The sequence below is a fragment of the Macaca nemestrina genome, chromosome 19 (genome assembly GCF_043159975.1).
Source record: "Macaca nemestrina isolate mMacNem1 chromosome 19, mMacNem.hap1, whole genome shotgun sequence".
NCBI lineage: Eukaryota > Metazoa > Chordata > Mammalia > Primates > Cercopithecidae > Macaca > Macaca nemestrina.
The window spans coordinates 82,849,178-82,868,671 of record NC_092143.1 but is presented as its reverse complement, the minus strand read 5'-3'; the positions used below and the strand labels follow the sequence as shown (position 1 = coordinate 82,868,671).

Here is a 19,494-nt window from a genome sequence, read left to right as displayed (position 1 = left end):
AGTCAACATAGTGAGACTGCATCTCTATGAAAAATGAAAAAATTGGGGCCTGGCGTGGTGGCTCATGCCTGTAATCCCAGCACTTTGGGAGGCCAAGGCGGGCGGATCACCTGAGGACGGGAGTTTGAGACCAGCCTGACCAACATAGAGAAACTCTGTCTCTACTAAAAATACAGAATTAGCTGGGTGTGGTGGTGCATGCCTGTAATCCCAGCTACTCGGGAGGCTGAGACAGGAGAATCGCTTGAACCTGGGAGGTGGTGGAGGTTGCAGTGAGCTGAGATCACACCACTGCACTCCAGTCTGGGAAACAGTGTGAAATTCTGTCTCAAAAAAAAAAAAAAAAAAAAACAAGGCGGGGGGCGGTGGCTCAAGCCTGTAATTGGGAGGCTGAGGCGGGCAGATCACCCCGGATCAGGAGTTCACCACCAGCCTAGCCAGCATGGTGAAACCCCGTCTCTACTAAAAATACAAAAATTAGCTGGGCATGGTGGCACATGCCTGTAATCCCAGCTACTTGGGAGGCTGAGGCAGGGGAATCGCTTAAACCCAGGAGGCAGAGGCTGCAGTGAGCCGAGATTGCTCTCCACTGCACTCCAGCTTGGGTGCAGAGCGAGACTCTGTCTCAAAAAAAAAAAAAAAAAAAAAAAAGGAATAAAGCGTATCTTGCTCGGTAGACAACATATAGTTGAATTTTCTTTTTTTAATCCAGTCTGACAGTTTCAGCTTTTTGATTTGATTAAGTCCATTCACTTTTTTTTTTTGATTATTTTGATACTCAGATTATATATATATGATACTCAGTTTTGATACTCAAATAATTTTGATACTCAGATTAACGCAACCTCCACCTCCCAGATTCAAGTGATTCTCCTGCCTCAGCCTCCCAAGTAGCTGGGATTACAGGCCTGCACCAACATGTCTGGCTAATTTTTGTATTTTTAGTTGGGACAGGGTCTCACCATGTTGGCCAGGCTGGTCTCAAACTCCTGACCTCAGGTGATACACCTGCCTCGACCTCCCAAAGTGCTGCAATTACAGGTGTGAGCCACTGCGCCCAGCCCCGTTCACATTTAATGCTATTATTGATATGGCTGGATTTGTGTTTGCCATCTTACTTTTCTTTTGCCTCGTGTTTTTTTTTCCCCCCTTTATTTCTCCCTTACTGCTTTCTTGTTTTGTTTTTTTTTTTTTTTTAAGATCAGAAAGCACCTGCAGGTCTATTGCTTTCTTCTGTGTTAAGTGAATATTATACTTTCTTTTCTTTTCTTTTTTGTTTTTGAGACAGAGTCTTGCTCTGTCACCCAGGGTGGAGTGCAGTGGCATGATATTGATTCACTTGAATCTGCATCCCAGATTCAAGCAATTCTCCAGCCTTAGCCTCCTGAGTAGTTGGGACTACAGGTGCGTGCCACCACGCATGGCTAATTTTTGTATTTTCACTAGAGATGGGGGTTTCACCATGTTGGCCAGGCTGGTCTTGAATTCCTGACCTTGCGATCCACCTGCCTTGGCCTCCCAAAGTCCTGGGATTGCAGGCAAGAGCCACCGCGCCCGGCCGAATATTATATTGTCTTAATTTCAAGAGACAGTGTCTCACTCTGTCTTTGGGGCTAGACTGCAGTGGTGTGATCATAGCTCACTGCAGCTTTGAACTCCTGGGCTCAACAGATCCTCTGGCCTCAGCCTCCAGAGCAGCTGGGACTATAGGCATGTACCACCACACTCAGCTAACTTTTAAAATTTTTTTGTAGAAACAAGGTCTCACTCAAATACAGGTCTTAAACTCATGGCCTCAAGCGATCCTCCTGACTCAGCCTCCCAAAGTGTTGGGACTACTGGTGGGAGCCACCACACCCAGCCCAAAAGAATACTTTCTAATTTAATGTTTTAATTTCTTTAATGATTTTTATGACTATTTTTTGTCTTTTTTTAAAATCACTAATTTTTGAGGGGTTTTTTTAGTGTGTGCTTTAGGGTTTCCACATACATCTTAATTGTGTTTGGTGATGTTTTCCATATACATCTTAATTTATCAGAATCAGATTGAGATTTATATTAGCTTAACTTCAGTAATATATGGAATTTTAAATTTTAAACTCAAGTTATGAATAAGATTTACTTTTTTTGTCAATATATTAATAAAACATGTTTGGATTAAAGATGTTAAATTGGAATCTTCAGTTTTGATAAACCTGATTGGAAGAATCAAATAGCCTGTCTATGATAAGCAGCGGTTGTTCTAAATGTGGTAGAATAAATCGATTCAAAAGTTTCTTGCGTTTTTTTTTTTTTTTTTCAGGCCGGGTATGGTGGCTCATGCCTGTAATTCCACCCCTTTGGGAGGCCAAGGCAGGTGGATCAATTGAGCGAGGAGTTCAAGATCAGTTTGGGCAATGTGGTGAAACCCTCTCTCTACCAAAAATACAGAAAACAAAACAAAACAAAAACCAGGCATGGTGTGTGCACCTGTAGTCCCATCTATTTGGGAGGCTGAGGTGGGAGGATCAATTGAGGCGGGATGTCACGAGGCTTCAAGCCATGATTGCACACTGCACTCCAGCCTGGGCAATAGAGGGAGACCCTACCTCACAAAAAAAAAAAAAAAAAAAAAAAAAAAAAGAATACCACAAAATTTTGTTAACCCTGAAAACATCCATGGCATTATGACAATATCACAGTTGAAGAATGACCATTACTTAGCAAATTTTGCAAGATAATACTTTTTTAATTTTTTGAGCCAGGGGTCTCACTCTGTCACCCAGGCTGGAGTACAGTGGCATGATCACAGCTCACTTTAACCTAGAACTCCTGGGCTCAAGTGATCCTCTTGCCTCAGCCTCCTAAGTAGCTAGGACTAGAGTTGTATGCCACTGTGACTGGCTAATTTTAAACCTTTTTTTTTTTTTGTAGTGATGAGGTCTTGCTATGTTGCTCAGTCTGGTCTTGAACTTCTGGCATCAAGTATTCCTCCTGTCTCAGTCTCCCAAGATGCTGGGATTACAAGTATGAGCCACTGTGCCCAGCCACAAAGGAATAATTTTGATACCATTAAAATAGTGTTGGGCTAGGCACGGTGGCTCACGCCTGTAATCCCAGCACTTTGGGAGGCCAGGGTGGGCAGATCACGAGGTCAGGCGTTCAAGATCAGCCTGGCCAACATGGTGAAACCCCGTCTCTACTAAAAATAAAAAAATTAGCTGGGCGTGTGGCGTGCATCTGTAGTCACAGCTAGTCGGGAGGTTGAGGCAGGAGAACTGCTTGAAGCCGGGAGGCGGAGGTTGTAGTGAGTAGAGATTGTGCCACTGCACTCCAGTCTGGGTGACAGGGCAAGACTCCGTTTCCAAAAAAAAAAAAAAAAAAGAAAATTAAGTTTCTTTAAAACACTCTCTTACAACTTTAGGTTAAGCTCTGGGATGTCATGTTTTTATGAATTGCAATGTCAATAATTTTTCTTCCAACATCTCTTAAGAAGGATTAGATTGCTAGGTCGAGAGTGGGAGCAAGGGTTACACTTCTGTTCCTGAGAGGTATGAACAGGTATGGCACGTAAGGGAAATACACAGTGTTCCATCAGTGGCTCTTTCTACAAAAGATCAGGAGGACAGGAATTGAGGTTAACAGAACAGTTCAGGGGAAATCCTAAGGGAAAAGCACAAGTAACATACAAGGCATGAACTCGGCTCACTGCAACTTCTACCTCCCGGGCTCAAGCAATCCTCCCACCTCAGCCTCCGAGTAGCTGGAACCACAGGCACATACCACCACGCCTATACCTTTACCTATACCCTTCTACACAAATTACTAAGGCAAAGCTTAAAGACTAGCTTTTTAGCACATCTGGAATGTGCGGAATTCATTAAATATCTAGTTGAATTAAAGGGAAGTCATATTTTATGTTGGTTATACACTCACCTTGGAAGAGAAATGAGGCTCTCATTGGGTCAAAGTAGAGTACAAGAGCCAGGAGCAGCTCTAGACCTCCGCCTGTACATGAGGGAAAAAACACCTTTTTTGAGCAACAGGAAAAGGCCATCTTTTCTCGATAAAGATTAGGATAAGTCAGGTGCAGTGGCTCCCACCAGCACTTTAGGAGGCTGAGGTGGGTGGATCACTTGAGTTCAGGAGTTCGAGAGCAGCCTGGCTAAAATGGTGAAACCCTGCTTTACTAAAAATACAAAAGTTAGCTGGGCATGGTGGTGGGCACCTGTAATCCCAGCTACTCAGGAGGCTGAGGCAGGAGAATCACTTGAACCTGGGAGGCAGAGGTTGCAGTGAGCAGAGATTGCACCACTGCACTCCAGCCTGAGCCACAGAGCAAGACCCTGTATTTAAAAAAAAAAAAAAAAAAAAAAAAATCAGGACAAATTAGCCAAGCATAATGGTTCAAACTTGTAATCCCAGCACTTTGGGAGGCCAAGGTGGGAGGATACCTTGAGCCCAGGAATTTGAGACCAGCTTGGGCAGCAGACTGACACCCTTTCTCTACAAAAAAAAAAAATTTTTGAGCCAGAGTCTCACTCTGTCACCCAAGCTGGAGAGCAATGGCATGATCTTGGCTCACTGCGATCTCTGCCTCCCGGGTTCAAGCGATCTCTTGCCTCAGCCTCCTGAATAGCTGGGACTACAGGTACATGCCGCCATGCCTGGCTAATTTTTGTATTTTTAGTAGAGATGGGGTTTCACCGTGTTAACCAGGATGGTCTCGATCTCCTGGCCTCGTGATCCACCCGCCGCGGCCTCCCAAAGTGCTGGGATTATAGGCGTGAGCCACCACGCCCAGCCTACAAAAAGTTTTTAAAAATTAGTGGGGTGTGGTGGCACATCCCCGCAGTCCCAGCCTACTCAGAAGGCTGAAGTGGGAGGACTCTTTTTTTCTTTTGAGATGGAGTTTCGCTCTGGTTGCCCAGGCTGGAGTGCAACGGCAAGATCTCAGCTCACTACAACCTCCGCCCCGCTGGGTTCAAGCGATTCTCCTGCCTAAGCCTCCCGGGTAGCTAGGATTACAGGTATGCGCCACTATGCCTAGCTAATTATGTATTTTTAGTAGAGACGGGGTTTCTCCATGTTGGTCACGCTGGTCTTGAACTCCTGACCTCAGGTGATCTGCCCACCTCAGCCTCCCAAAATGCTGTGATTATAGGCATGAGCCACTGTGCCCGGCTGGGAGGATTCTTTTCAGCACAGGAGTTAGAGATTACAGCGAGCTATGATTGCACCACTGGACTCCATCAAGCCTGGGCAACAGAATGAGACTCTGTCTCTTCACACACACACACTCAGGAAAAATTAAATAATGGAGGCTTGAAAAAATATTTTTGCATTGTCTCATCAGCAAAGTGTGATTCAGTCTGAAAATTTTTCTTTAATTTACACAACACAAAAACTCTGGTTAAGATTTTATTGAGAATTCTCCATTTTTAAGCAATTATTGTCAAACATCAAACTTTGCTACAAAACAAAGGTATTTTTGTGGCCAGTTGTGGTGCTTACACCTGTAATCCCAGCACTTTGGGAGGAAGAGGTGGGTGGATTACCTGAGCTCAGGAGTTCCAGACCAGCCTGGGCAACATGGTGAAACCCTGTCTCTTTTTTGTCTCTGCAAAAAAGTACAACAGTTAGCCAGGTATTGGTGTGCACCTGTGGTCCCAGCTACTTGGAAGGTTGAGGTGGGAGGATTGCTTGAACCTAGGAGGTGGAGGTTGCAGTGAGCTGAGATCATTCCACTGCACTCAAGCCTTGGCCTCAAGCGACTGTCTCAAAGAATAGATATTTTTGGGCCTTATTTTGTTTTTAATTTCCCACTGGAATTAAGGAGTAAGCTACTGCTTGTCCTAACATTTGAAATCTGATCAGAATTATGTAATACGGCTATAAAAGAGTATTTGGAAAGTTTGTGTTATAGGAAATATATTTGAATTATCTCAGGCCAACTAGCAGTAATTTGGGGTAAGTCACTTAACCTTTATAGGCTCCAATTTCTGTAAGCATAAAATAGTGGCTTGGCCTAAAATTCATATTTATGAAGTCTTTTCGAAGACAAATCTTCTTAACTAGTTGAAGCTAATAATTACACTTATATTCAGATCAGAACATCATACATCTATAATGGTTTAAAAATAATTATCTTAAAGGAGAATCAATCACATTAAGTAGGTGAAACATGATTATTGCTTAGCCTAGTATTTTCCAAGGTCTCTCATGAACCCACTGATACACTACTGTTAATACCTTTTATCTCAATCCTCTACTTTTCCTCAAAACATTTTTTTTCTTTCTTTCTTTTTTTTTTTTTTTGAGACAAGGTCTCACTGTATTGCCCAGGCTGGAGTGCAGTGGCATGATCTCGGGTCACTGCAGCCTCTGCCTCCAGGGTTCAAGTGATTCTTGTGCCTCAGCCTTCTGAGCAGCTGGGATTATAGGTGTGCACCACCACACCTGGTTAATTTTTTGTATTTTTTGTAGAGATGGATTTCGTCACATTGCCCAGGCTGGTCTCAAACTTGTGAGCTCAAATGATGCTCCCGCCTCAGCCTACCACAGTGCTGGGATTACAGGTGTGAGTCCCCACGGCCAGGCTCAGGACTTCATTCTCGCTGTGTGTGAGTGTACACGGACATTGTAATGTAGGAGAAAGAGCTGAGCTGGTCAGGAGGCCTGAGTTCCAGTCCCACCTGTTTCATTTACTGCTTCTGCATTTTGTCCTATGACTGTATTTTCTCCTCTGTAAGACAGAAATAACAATATCTGACCCTTCAAGTTGTATAACTGAAGAGCACATTTTGAAAGTATGAAGTATCACTATAGATGTATAAAGTATTACAATTGTAGGCAATGAAAATTTAGGTTACAACATTAAAAAATATGCTGTTTTTTTTTTTTTTTTTCCTTTCTGGTGCACTTTTCTAGGTGAATGTGCCCCTTAGGAGCACCTGTCCACAAGTGTCTGCAAAAAAGTGGGCTGCACAGTGATGCACAGTGATGGGCTGCACAGTGATGGTGCTCCCTGAAAGACTCAGAGCAGCGCGGCCAGCACTTCCAGAGTATGAAGCATGAAGTACATTTATTCTACAAGAATAATAAGTAAATATAAAAAAAGTCAAGGATTCCATTTTTAAAAAATAACAAAATCAACAAAAACAAAACCATATTCAGAGTAACACATCGGACTTCACAGCACTTTGAAAAAGACATTTAAATGTTGATTTGAGTTGTTCAGACATTTTAAATGTGAAGTCACAGAGTAAAAATACAATCAATGACTGAAATTGGGAACAAAATATCCTGAACATAAAGGCATTTCAATCTTTGGATTTTTTTTTTTTTTTTCTCTTTGAGATGGAGTCTCACTCTGTCACCCAGGCTGGAGTGCAGTGGTACAATCTTGGCTCACCGCAATCTCCGCTTCCTGGGTTCAAGCGATTCTCCTGCCTCAGGCTCCCGAGTAGCTGGGATTACAGGCATGCATCACCATGCCTGGCTAATTTTCTTTGCATTTTTAGTAGAGATGAGGTTTCACCACGTCGGCCAGGCTGGTCTCAAACTCCTGGCCTCAAGTGATCTGCCTGCGTTGGCTTCCCAAAGTGCTGGGATTGCAGGCATGAGCCACTGCGCCTGGCCCCAAATATGAATTGAAAATGAGAAAATGGGACAGTGCTGTTATTCCACAGGGCTGCTTGAACTCCACTGAGAAGATATTAACCGCTGGTAGCCTTTGAGTGGTCAGCAGTCACTTTCAGAGTGTTGTGATGATGGAGAACAGTAAAAGGCTTATCAATTTTTTTTCTGCTTTTTTGAGACAAAGTTTTGCTCTTGTCGCCCAGGCTGGGGGTGCAATGGTGCAATCTCGGCTCACTGTAGTCTCTGCCTCCCAGGTTCAAGTGATTCTCCTGCCTCAGCCTCCCAAGTAGCTGTGATTACAGGTGCCTGCCACCATGCCCAGCTAATTTTTGTATTTTTAGTAGAGATGGGTTTTTGCCATGTTGGCCAGGCTGGTCTCGAACTCCTGACCTCAGGTGATCTGCCTGCCTCGGCCTCCCAAAGTGCTAGGATTACAGGCGTGAGCCACCATGCCCGGCCAGCTTATCAAAACTTTAAGGAGTACTGAAAATCATTTAGAAGTTAGTAAGTTATGGTCTTTATACAAAAAAGAGTCAAGCGTTCATGTTGTATAACTAAACTTAGAAGACTGCTAGGATTTTTTTTTTTTTTTTTTTTTTTTTGAGACGGAGTCTTGCTCTGTCGCCCAGGCTGGAGTGCAGTGGCGCGATCTCGGCTCACTGCAAGCTCCGCCTCCCGGGTTCACGCCATTCTCCTGCCTCAGCCTCCCGAGTAGCTGGGACTACAGGCGCCCACAACCGCGCCCAGCTAATTTTTTGTATTTTTAGTAGAGACGGGGTTTCACCGTGGTCTCGATCTCCTGACCTTGTGATCCGCCCGCCTCGGCCTCCCAAAGTGCTGGGATTACAGGCGTGAGCCACCGCGCCCGGCCCGACTGCTAGGATTTTAAAGATTTTCCTTTATTTTGTGTAGAGAAGAAACATCACACAATATTCTACTTGTCATCTTTCCTCAACTTAATTACATATATGCTCACACAGGCAAAATATTTAAGTATATCATAGCCATGAATTGTTACTTGACAAAAAAAAAAAAAAAAAAAAAGCTCCTGTGTTGAATATAACCGTCCTGTGATACAGTGCAGTAATGTCTCCCTCTCAAAGTGTGTATATATTTAAACAATCATCACTCAAGGAAAATCCCAGTGTTGCAAATTTGTTTTTAAGAATGCATCTTTTGGCCGGGCACAGTGGCTCACATCTGTAATCCCAGCACTTTTGGAGGCTGAGGCGGGTGGACTACTGAGGTCAGGAGTTTGAGACCAGCCTGGCCAACTTGGTGAAACCCTGTCTTTACTAAAAATACAAAAGTTAGCCAGGCATGGTAGCGTGTGCCTGTAATCCTAGCTACTCCAGAGGCCGAGGCATGAGAATCGTCTCAACCCAGGAGGCGGAGGTTGCAGTGAGCTGAAATCACGGCACTGACCCTAGCCTGGGTGACCAAGTGAGACTCTGTCTCAATCAAAAAAAAAGAGAAACTGCATCTTTTTCCATTGATTAGAGGGATGACTAAAAAAATAATGCATCTTTTAAAAAATAAAGTTCGGATTTCCTTTACTCACTTCCTCCTTCCCTGTACTGTTGTCTTCAAGATTTATTTACTACCCTATGCCAGGATTAGCAGGTTAATGGCTCATAGATTCCCCAGCTTATTAAACCCATTTATCTTGTTTACTGGTGGGAAAGGCAAAGACAAAAATGTTTTTGGCTGTAGTTGTCCAAGTGCAATGGGCAGCAGTATCCCATAAGGCCAGAAGGTGGTAGTGTTGTCCATAAAAGTAGATCATTTTTTTCCCTGGCTTGTTCAAAATATTTTAAACCAGTCTGTATTTTCAAAATTCACACTGGATACACTTTTGAAATAGCAAAATATGGTAATGTTTGTCTGTTTTTAATCAAGAGGACAGAGATATATTTATATATATATAGTGTCACACATAAGGAATTATATGTTTGCCTCTCCGGGCTTTGGCACGCATAGATACTGCATTGTTACAAATGAGATTAGGAACCTATAATTAAGTGATACTACTTTAAGGGGTTGTTTTGTATCTGTCGTACTGAAATTATAATAAATTGCCTGGAGAGCTTTCTTCTCCTCTTCCAATTTATTTTTTACTTATTTATTTACTTTTGAGACTGACTCTTGCTCTGTCCCCCAGGCTGGAGTGCAATGGTGTGATCTCGGCTCACTGTAACCTCCATCTCCCAAGTTCCAGCGATTCTCCTGCCTCACCCTCCCGGGTACCTGGGATTACAAGCGTGCGTCACCACACCCGGCTAATTTTCTTTGTATTTTTAGTAGAGACAGGGTTTCACCATGTTGTCCAGGCTGGTCTTGAACTCCTGACGTCAGTGATCGTCCCGCCTCAGCCTCCCAAAGTGCTGGGATTACAGGCCTAAACTACTGCGCACGACCCTCTTTCAATTTCTTCATCTTCCTTTTCGTCCTGTTGCTTTTCTCCCTCCTCCCCATCCCAGCTGTATGTAAGATAGTATCTTATTTTCATAGACGGTTGTAATTTAAATAGACTGTTGTAGTTTCTACCGCAAGATACGATTGTTGAAAGCGTGATTTCTAACATTTCACATAAAACTGCCGTAAAAGGTTGACAGGAATTTAATACACATTGCCTATTTGGTTGATGCTTTCAACACTCTGTAGGGCTTTCACACAGGACTAGCCTCAGTGGAATTTTATCGATTAAATTCATCTACCAATGGGTGATTAATAATTATCCGTTTTATTGCATATTTAATAGGTGGGGGGGCGGAATTCTTTATTTCTATGGCTAATTGCCCTCAGTTCAATTTTACCACTGTGATATTCATTCCACACGCTCTGATGAGTGTGGTACTTGAGACACTACCTTAGTGAGGGAAGGGACGAATGTTACAAATGAATCCGGAAGGACGCTGAAACGAACACCTGCAAATTATGTACGACATGTTTATATTCCAGGCCCTGGTTTAGCTTTTGGGAGACGTCAGCGAGGAAAACCCGTGAAGATCCCCATCTTTATGGTGCTTACCCTGAAGTTGGGAGTGGAGAGGGAGGTATTCAACCAGCAAGAAATCGGAAAAGGCGCAGAGCGGCCGCGGGGTCGGGGGAAACTGCGGGAGGCTTTCAGGGCTCAGGGCCGGCGGGCGGGCTTCAGCGGGCCTGCATTTTCTCAGGCCTCCGCTTCAGGCGGGTTCAAGTTCTCAACCAGACCCTCGGCCGTCCAGCGCCTAGGGAACGTCAATGCGGTGACTTCTCCCGCAGTGCAGGGCGGTGACCCGCGTTGGCGCGCTCAGTTCCCCGCCAGAGTCGGCTGGGGGCTTCCGTGATAAATGCGACCCCCTCTTGCCCCTGCGCCCCCCGACCGCTCGTCCGACCCCGGCCCCGCGTGTCCCCCACGCCCCACCACCCTGCACGCCCTACCCGGCCTCGCGTCCCCTCCGGACCGTGCGTCGCCGCCCTCACCATCGCGCCCCCAGCTGTGTGTCCCCTGCGACCGGGCCCCCGACCGCGCGTCACCACCTGCGACTCTGCGAGCCTTGCGGGTCGCGGCCCACTAGAGACCGTGCGGCCATCTCGCCTCGAGGCCAGGCCGTCCTGCCCGGTCCTCACCTCCAGAGCGTGCATCCCCCGGCCCGTGCGGCCCCCTGAGGGGCGGGCGCTGGGCGGCGCCGGACTGCGCGAGGCGGGGCGGGGCGGGGCGCCGGACGCCATCGCGTAGCTACCGGCCGGCGGCGGTCTGCTCCGGACTGCAGCCGTGTCCTCGCCGCCCTCCTCTCGCCCACGCCTCCCGGGCACTCGCCTGGTCCCGGCGGCGGCGCGCGCGGCCGCGTTGGGCGGTGGCGGTTCCGGGGATGGTGAGGCGGCGGCGCGCGGAGACGATGCTCCGGGGCTGAGGAGACGCCGGCACACGGCGCGACTGCCGAGCGCAGCGCCCACCCGCGGGATGGCTCAGGCGGCCGGCCCGGCGGGCGGCGGGGAGCCGCGGGCTGAGGCGGGGGGCGGCGAGGGGCCGCGGGAGCCCGAGGCAGCCGGCGGCGCGGCCGGGGGCTCGCAGGACGCGCTGAGCCTGGAGGAGATCCTGCGGCTCTACAACCAGCCCATCAACGAGGAGCAGGCGTGGGCCGTGTGCTACCAGTGCTGCGGCTCCCTGCGCGCCGCCGCCCGCCGCCGCCAGCCCCGCCGCCGTGTGCGCTCGGCCGCGCAGATCCGCGTCTGGAGGGACGGCGCCGTCACCCTGGCGCCCGCGGCCGACGACGCGGGAGAGCCGCCCCCCGTTTCGGGTGAGGCCGCCGGGCCCCTTTCCCTCGTAGTCCTTGGAACGCCCCCAGCTGGGCCGCCTTACCCTCAGCGTCCCCGGCCCTTCCGCCCCCTCCGCCCCCCGTTTGCCACGGGATACCCCCGGGAGGGTCCGGCCGGGACCCGCAGGGAAGGGCGGCGTCAGGCCGGGGCGGGCCGGGGCCCCTCGGAGGTCAGAGCCTCGTGGCGGGCGGCGGCGCAGATCCGCTGTGCGGAGGGCGTTGGGGCGGCCCTGGGTGGGCCTGGGCCTGCGGGCCGCGGGGCGCTCGTCATTGTGCAGCCCGCGCGACAGCTGCCCGCGGCGCGTTTGGGAGCGGTGGGCTGGGCCCTGCTCCTGGCCAGCGGCCTGTGCGCCTCACGCCGTGTTTGCTGCGCACGGCCGGGTTCGCGGGGTGGGGAGGGCATCGCAGGCTCCACGCGGGGGCTCCGCGCGGATCCTCAGTGCCGCTGTCGGGACCCCCGCGCTCCTCACGGGAGGCTAGCCGTGCTCCTCGTTAGACAGCCTCGTTAGACAGCAGAGGAGAATTCTGCTATTTGGGGAGAAATGGAAAAATAGACTAAATAATGACTTTTGGCTCCTGGACGTTGGAAAACACGATTACATTCCTGTGTGTGAAAATTGGTTGTGATGAAAAACAGGTTGGTAAAGCAAAAAGTTGACAGGATGTCCAGATACAAAGAGAAAATGGGCCTTAGTTACGTCATTGTCTAAGGCAAATTTTTCAGGATTATGACCTAAACAGTAATTTATAGCCAGGGTTTACTCAGATGCTCATTGAAGAGGAGGAGGACGTTGAGGAAAGGTTTCTCTCATCAGTTTTTATCTAATTCATTCTTTTGAGAGGCAAGTCTATTAAAAACATAGAAAAACAATCTACCCTCACTTTTAGAAAGTTGATGGAAATGTCAAAACGCTTAAGGTGAAAGATGTAATTTCGAATTAATAAAATGACATTTAGTGAAAACCCTTGTCTAACTTGATTAAAACAATATTCCAGGTTATACTTATTCTTTCAGTTCCACCAGAACATGTTTTTAATCTTTTGTTTTTTAGTGTCAGGTAAACACATTTTTATTTACGTGCTTTTATCTTTTATTTTTTAGCGTCAGGTAAACAAGTTTTTATTTAAATCCATCTTTTTAATCTTTTGAAACTATTTCACATAGTTTTTTGTTTATTTGATTGGTTTATTGCTTTTAAACCTGGACTTAGTGAGAAACACTTGCAATTATAATTTATAGTGTATTAATTGGTACAAAAAGATACATTTATAAAATACAGCAATGTCTGCCGGGTGCAGTGGCTCATGCCTGTAATCCCAGCACTTTGGGACGTCGAGGTAGGTGGATCACCTGAGGGTCAGGAGTTCGAGACCAGCCTGGCCAACATGGTGAAACCATGTCTCTACAAAAAATACAAAAATTAGCCGGGCGTGGTGGTGTGCCCCTGGAATACCAGCTACTTGGGAGGCTGAGGCGCGAGAATTGCTTGAACCTGGGAGGTGGAGGCTGCAGTGAGCCAAGATTGCACTACTGCACTCCCGCCTGGGTGACAGAGCAAGACCCCGTCAAATAAATAAATAAATAAATAAATACAGCAATATCGTACCTTGGAATTTAGCTGTTTCCAGAGGAAAAATGGTTGTGTGCAGCCTGCTTTCAGAAGCAGCATTGGTAGTGGTGATTTCCGGAGAGAACAAGCCCCCAGTTTACATTGTCTTGTCACTTAAACTTAATCCCAAAATAGTGTAGTTTTGTTGTCAAAGATAGATAGATTCTCGTGGATGGGTTTTTTGTTTTTTCGTTTTTTGGTCTGAACCTTAGTTGAAATGGAATATTTTTTACATCACTAGTGTGAGTGATAACATGTTGATCTCAGTGTAATAAACTGCCTTTATGGAGAAAATAGTGAGTGGAGTTGTTCTCCACAATTCGTAATAGGTTTATAATTCTCTTTCTCAGTTCTGCTCATGACCTGCGCTACCAGTTATGGAGAAGGCCTAATCAAAGTTGTTAATAGAGACTTGAGCATTTTCTATTGACTAAAATTATTTAAGAAGTTCATACTAAAATATTAGTTTATTTCCTCATGGGATTTAAGAATAATTGCATGGCTCAGGAGGATACACAGTCTTCTGAAGATGTTATCTTGATTCTTAAACTTGATGAATAATTTGGTGTTGTGCACACTTAAAAATTCTTTTCTTTCTTTCTTTATTTCTTTCCTTCTTTCTTTCTTTTTCTCTCTTTCTTTTCTTTTTTTCTTTTTCTTTTCTTTTTTTTTTTTGACAGGGTCTTGCTGTATTGCCCAGGCTGCTCTGGTATTGCACCGCTGCTCTTGCTGTATTGCACCGCTGGAGTGCGGTGGTGTAGTCATAGCTCATTGCAGCCTGGAACTCCTGGGCTTACGTGATCCAACTGTCTTGGCCTCCCAAAGTGCTGGCGTTACAGGTGTAATCCACCTTGCCCAGTCTCTCTTTTTCTTTTCTTTTCTTTTTTTTTTTTTTGAGATGGAGTCTCCCTCTGTCGCCCAGGCTGGAGTGCAGTGGCGCAATCTTGGCTCACTGCAATCTCTGCCTCCCAGGTTCAAGCGATTCTCCTTCCTCAGCCTCCCAAGTACCTGGGACTACAGGCATGCCCCACCATGCCCAGCTAATTTTTGTATTTTTAGTAGAGACGGGGTTTCACCATGTTGGCCAGGATGGTCTTGATCTCTTGACCTCGTGATCCTCCTGCCTCGGCCTCCCAAAGTGCTGGGATTGTAGGCGTGAGCCACTGCGCCTGACTTCTTTTTTCTGTTTTTAAGGAACGTTTGTATTCATGAGACTTCCATTGTAGGAACGAGTTGGGGAAAATAAGTAAAAAACTTTTTTTTTTTTTTTTTTGAGATGGAGTCTCGCTCTGTCGCCCAGGCTGGAGTGCGGTGGCGCGATCTCGGCTCACTGCAAGCTTGCAAGCTCTGCCTACTGGGTTCATGCCATTCTCCTGCGTCAGTCTCCAGAGTAGCTGGGACTAAAGACGCCTGCCACCACACCTGGCTGATTTTTTTTGTATTTTTTTTTTTTCCTTGGGGCGGAGTCTCGCTCTGTCTCCCAGGCTGGAGTGCAATGGTGCGATCTTGGCTCGCTGCAACCTCCGCCTCCCAGGTTCAAGCAATTCTCCTGCCTCAGCCTCCCATGTAGCTGAGACTACAGGTGCTGGCCACCACTCACGGCTAATTTTTGTATTTTTATTAAAGACGGGGTTTCACCATGTTTGTCAGGCTGGTCTCGAACTCCAGACCTCAGGTGATCCGCCGGCCTCAGCCTCCCAAAGTGCTGGGATTACAGGCGTGAGCCATCGCGCCCGGCTGATTTTTTTGTATTTTTAGTAGAGACGGGGTTTCACTGTGTTAGCCAGGATGATCTCGATCTCCCGACCTCGTGTTCCGCCCATCTCGGCCTCCCAGAGTGCTGGGATTACAAGCGTGAGCCACCGTGCCCGGCCAAATTTTTTTTTTTTTTTTTTTTTTTTTTTTTTTTGAGCACTTCTTTTTTTTTCTTTTGAGATGGAGTCTCACTCTGTTGCCTATGCTGGAGTGCAGTGGTACGGTCTGAGCTCACTGCAACCTCTGCCTCCAGGGTTCAAGCAATTCTCCTGCCTCAGCCTCCCAAGTAGCTGGGATTATAGTTGTGTACCACCATACCCAGCTAATTTTTGTATTTTTAGTAAAGATGGGTTTTCACCGTGTTGGCTGGGCTGGCCTCGAACTCCTGACCTCAGGTGATCCACCCGCCTCAGCCTCCCACAGTGCTGGGATTACAGAATTGAGCCACTGTGTGCCGACCACACTTTATTTTTCATTGTATTTATCATGATTATATGTAGTTAGCAATCTGCAACATTTATGTTTTCACATCCATTGATTTTTTTTTTTCTTTTTTGTTGTGAGATGGAGTTTTGTTCTTGTTGCCCAGGCTGGAGTTCAATGGTGCAATCTTGGCTCACCGCCACTTCTGCCTCCCGGGTTCAAGCAGTTCTCCTGCCTCAGCCTCCCGAGTAGCTGGGATTACAGACATGCACTACCACGCCTGGCTAATTTTGTATTTTTAGTAGAAACAAGGTTTCCCCATGTTGCCCAGGCTGGTCACAAACTTCCGACCTCAGTGATCTACCAGCCTCGGCCTCCCAAAGTTCTGGGATTACAGGCGCAAGGCCCTGCGCCCAGCCTGATACATTTTCTAAATGGACGTTTAGGGAAGTTAGGTGTTTAGTAACTCTTTGAATCAAATCTCCGTCTTTTAGTCTCTAGGCTTTGTAGTGTTGTGGAATGAAGCATTTGGTTTGGGTTTGTATTGTGATTCTTCCCCTTAGATAAGTGACAGTGAGTAAGTTCCCCAATCCCCCTGAGTCTAGCCTTCTGTGTAAAATCAGAATATATTGTTGTTTTCATAGGGTTGGGGCATAAGTGAGAATAATATATGTCAAATGGCAAGACTTGCTGTATTGCAGGTACTCAGTAGGTTTTAGTTTCCTTCCTCCCCTAATCCTGTGGTCCTTTCTCACCACCATACTGTCTCTAGTCCATCTGTTTTATGTTTTTACCAAGAATTGGGGTAAATGTCAAGGTCAGAGTTTCTTAACTTTGGCACTGTTGGCATTTTTGGCTGAATAATTCTTTGTTGTGGTGGCTGTCCTGTGCAGCATCCATGATCTGATCTCTAACTGTGGATGCCAGTAAGCCCCTCCCCTGCAAATTGTGACATTAAAAAAGTCTCTATCCATTGCCAAATGTTCGGTAGGGTGCAAAATCGTCCCCGTTGAGAACCACTGCTCTAGCAGATGGTGCCCAGGATTGTGTTCAGGGTGGAGAAATGGATTCTTGCTGTAATCCTCAAGTGAGTGAATCCTTCTGCGGGCCATTATCACTCTGTTGTTGAGCTGAATGAGTCCTGCTGGTTCTTGCCAGTACCAGCAGTATGACTCCATTTAGTCCTTTTAGAATAAATAGTACTTCATAGACTTTACTGACTTTTTGGGGGAGTGAATGTAGTAGTAATTGATTTTAATTCTTTTTTACTTTTAACAGTATTGATATATCTGAGAATGGTTAGATTCAGTTTGAATGAAATAAATAGAAATACGCTGTAAGAAACATAGAAAAATGTGAAAGGTGTCAGAGACATGGAAATGAGACTAATGAAGGAAAAAAAATGAAGAATTAGTAAGTTTATTTAGCATTCAGGTAAAACTTAGAGCCATATTGCTAGCATGGCCATAAAAGCAGTGGGATACAGGACGCAGGGAGATAAATTCAAGAAAAAGGAAAGACTAGCTTTTTAGAGGATCTCTTAAAAGTAAAAATGATTATGTATAACGTCTTGAAATGAGCAGTATGGTTAAGATGTATTTCTGTGATGACAGGAGGATAGATTGCTTAGAATCAAGAGAGTTTATGATTCTTGTTAGGTGGCTTAATATTTTATTTTCTGCAGTGTTTATGTAGTCTTAAATAAGACTTTGTTGTTTGGGAAAGTTTATTAGGTACAAGTTGATGAAGTTTTAACTTTCACACCCTTAATTCAGGGGTTAAAGACACGCAGGCTCTTCGTGTACTCGTAAGTATACCTGACTGGCAATTAGAGTACATTTTGGTATACAGGGTCTTTAGAAGTAGTGACTGATGCGATTTAGGTTATAATCTAGATCTTCACATGGTTAAAAAGCATTTGCTTTTCTAGGATGCCACAAAGAATTATTTAATAGCAGTGGTATTAGAGATTAGAATCGTGTGTGGTCTCATAGTCTTTCAGGACTTAAATACCAATCTGACAACAAGCATTTATTTTAAATTTTGGTTTCAAAATTTTTGATGTACATTTGGTTTAGATGTATAAAGCATAATTTAAAAATTATGGCCATATATTGATTTAAAATAATCTTAAGGTTGGTAGAAGGTTTTCCTGAAAGGAACAATGAATGCTTGTGTGCATACTAATAAAGGGATCCCTTGAGAATGGTTTCTTGGTATAGGGAACATTCAGGCTTTGTTTGGGTTTTGAAAAGAAGATATGATCAGTCAAGCTTCTCAGCAAGGCTCATGCTAATTTGGAGGGGAAGATGGTCTTGGAATAAAATCCTGTTTGATTTTAAAGAGAGAATATTTGTGGAAAAAGATTGAAATAGTGAAAAAATGTTTTTCTTTTTTTTTTTTTTTTGAGACAGAGTCTGACTCTGTCGCCCAGGCTGGAGTGCAGTGGTGCGATCTCGGCTCACTGCAGCCTCCGCTTCCTGGGTTCAAGCGATTCTCCTGCCTCAGCCTCCAGAGTAGCTGGGACCACAGGCACGTGCCACCACACCTGGCTAATTTTTGTATTTTTAGTAGACACGGGGTTTCACCACGTTGGCCAGGATGGTTTCCATCTCCTGACCTTGTGATCCGCCCACCTCAGCCTCCCAAAGTGCTGGGATTACAGGCGTGAGCCACCACACCCAGCAAAAAAATGTTTAAAAACATTTTTTTTGGTCCGCTCTTTCTGTATTTCTTGTGTTCCCTTCCTGATCGTTAAAGGAAAGGAATATATGAAGTATATGCGTAGGTTTCCAGAGTAGGTAGTAGGGGTGAATGGTAGAATTAGAGATTGGTGAAATGCCTTAACAGTTACAGTAAGATAAAAATTGTTCTCTTTAAATAATAAGTTCAAATATGTCAAGTTAATTCAAGCTAACAAATATGCTTTGAGTTCCTATTATGTACAAGTAATGTTCTAGTTTTACCTGGGCGATGTAAGGGTAAATAGTTCTAGTCATTATAGAGGAGAAAATAAAACAGAAACACAGTGGTAAATATACCATGAATCTAATGCAGCTTAAACTTCAGGTCTCTTCATTTACACAGGCCCCTTGTCAGTGTGTGGGAGGAGCCTTAACAGTATGTTTAGATGTTCATTTGCAAAATTAAGATTTTAGCTGTAATTGGATAAGATTGCTATCCCCCCCCGTTTTTGTTTTTTTTTTTTTTTTGAGACAGGGTCTCGCTCTGTCACCCAGGCTGGACGGCAGTGGCTTGATTGGCTCACTGCAAGTTTGACCTCCCAGATTCAAGCAGTCCTCCCACCTCAGCTTCCCGAGTAGCTGGGACTACAGGCATGTGTTACCATGCCTGGGTAATTTTTTCTTTTTTTTTTTTTTTGAGACGGAGGCTCGCTCTATCACCAGGCTGGAGCGCAGTGGCGCGATCTCAGCTCACTGCAACCTTTGCCTCCCGGGTTCAAGCGATTCTCCTGCCTCAGCCTCCCGAGTAGCTGGGACTACAGGCACGTGCCACCACACCAAGCTAATTTTTTTTATTTTTTAGTAGAGACGGGGTTTCACCATATTAGCCAGGATGGTCTCAAAGTCCTGACCTTGTGATCTGCCCGCCTCAGCCTCCCAAAGTGCTCGGATTCCAGGTGTGAGCCCCCGCACCTGGCCCATGCCTGGGTAATTTTTATATAGTTCTTTAGAGACAGGGATTTTGCCATGTTGCCCAGGTTTGTCTGGAACTTCTGGGCTCAAGTGATTTGCCCACCTTGGCCTACCAAAGTGCTGGAATCG

At 45.8% G+C, this 19,494-nt stretch overlaps 3 protein-coding genes across 6 annotated transcripts in view; 2 read left to right on the top strand and 1 right to left on the bottom strand.

Moving 5' to 3' along the window:
• LOC105478927 (centrosomal protein 76) overlaps positions 1-7,047 on the top strand; it is a 39,869-nt gene extending 32,822 nt beyond the window's left edge. Inside the window, exon 13 of the mRNA XM_011736660.2 lies at positions 6,910-7,047. Within this exon, the coding sequence (XP_011734962.1) occupies positions 6,910-6,926 (17 nt within the window). The 3' untranslated portion in view covers positions 6,927-7,047. The remainder of the gene's footprint in view (positions 1-6,909) is intronic.
• The window catches only part of LOC105478925 (proteasome assembly chaperone 2), a 67,599-nt gene extending 56,384 nt beyond the window's left edge, over positions 1-11,215 (bottom strand). Inside the window, exons 1-3 of the mRNA XM_011736656.2 lie at positions 11,086-11,215; positions 10,652-10,850; positions 3,916-3,987 (exon numbers count right to left, since the gene is read on the bottom strand). The gene's annotated coding sequence lies outside the window, so the exon portion shown is untranslated. The remainder of the gene's footprint in view (positions 1-3,915; positions 3,988-10,651; positions 10,851-11,085) is intronic.
• A 99-nt stretch (positions 11,216-11,314) lies between these two features.
• LOC105478922 (spire type actin nucleation factor 1) overlaps positions 11,315-19,494 on the top strand; it is a 192,720-nt gene continuing 184,540 nt past the window's right edge. Inside the window, exon 1 of one of the 4 annotated variants that reach the window (XM_071085718.1) lies at positions 11,315-11,903. In XM_071085718.1, coding sequence (XP_070941819.1) covers positions 11,567-11,903 — 337 coding nt within the window. In that variant the 5' untranslated portion in view covers positions 11,315-11,566. The remainder of the gene's footprint in view (positions 11,904-19,494) is intronic. The other 3 variants (XM_071085719.1, XM_071085720.1, XM_071085721.1) reach the window with 3 other exon arrangements.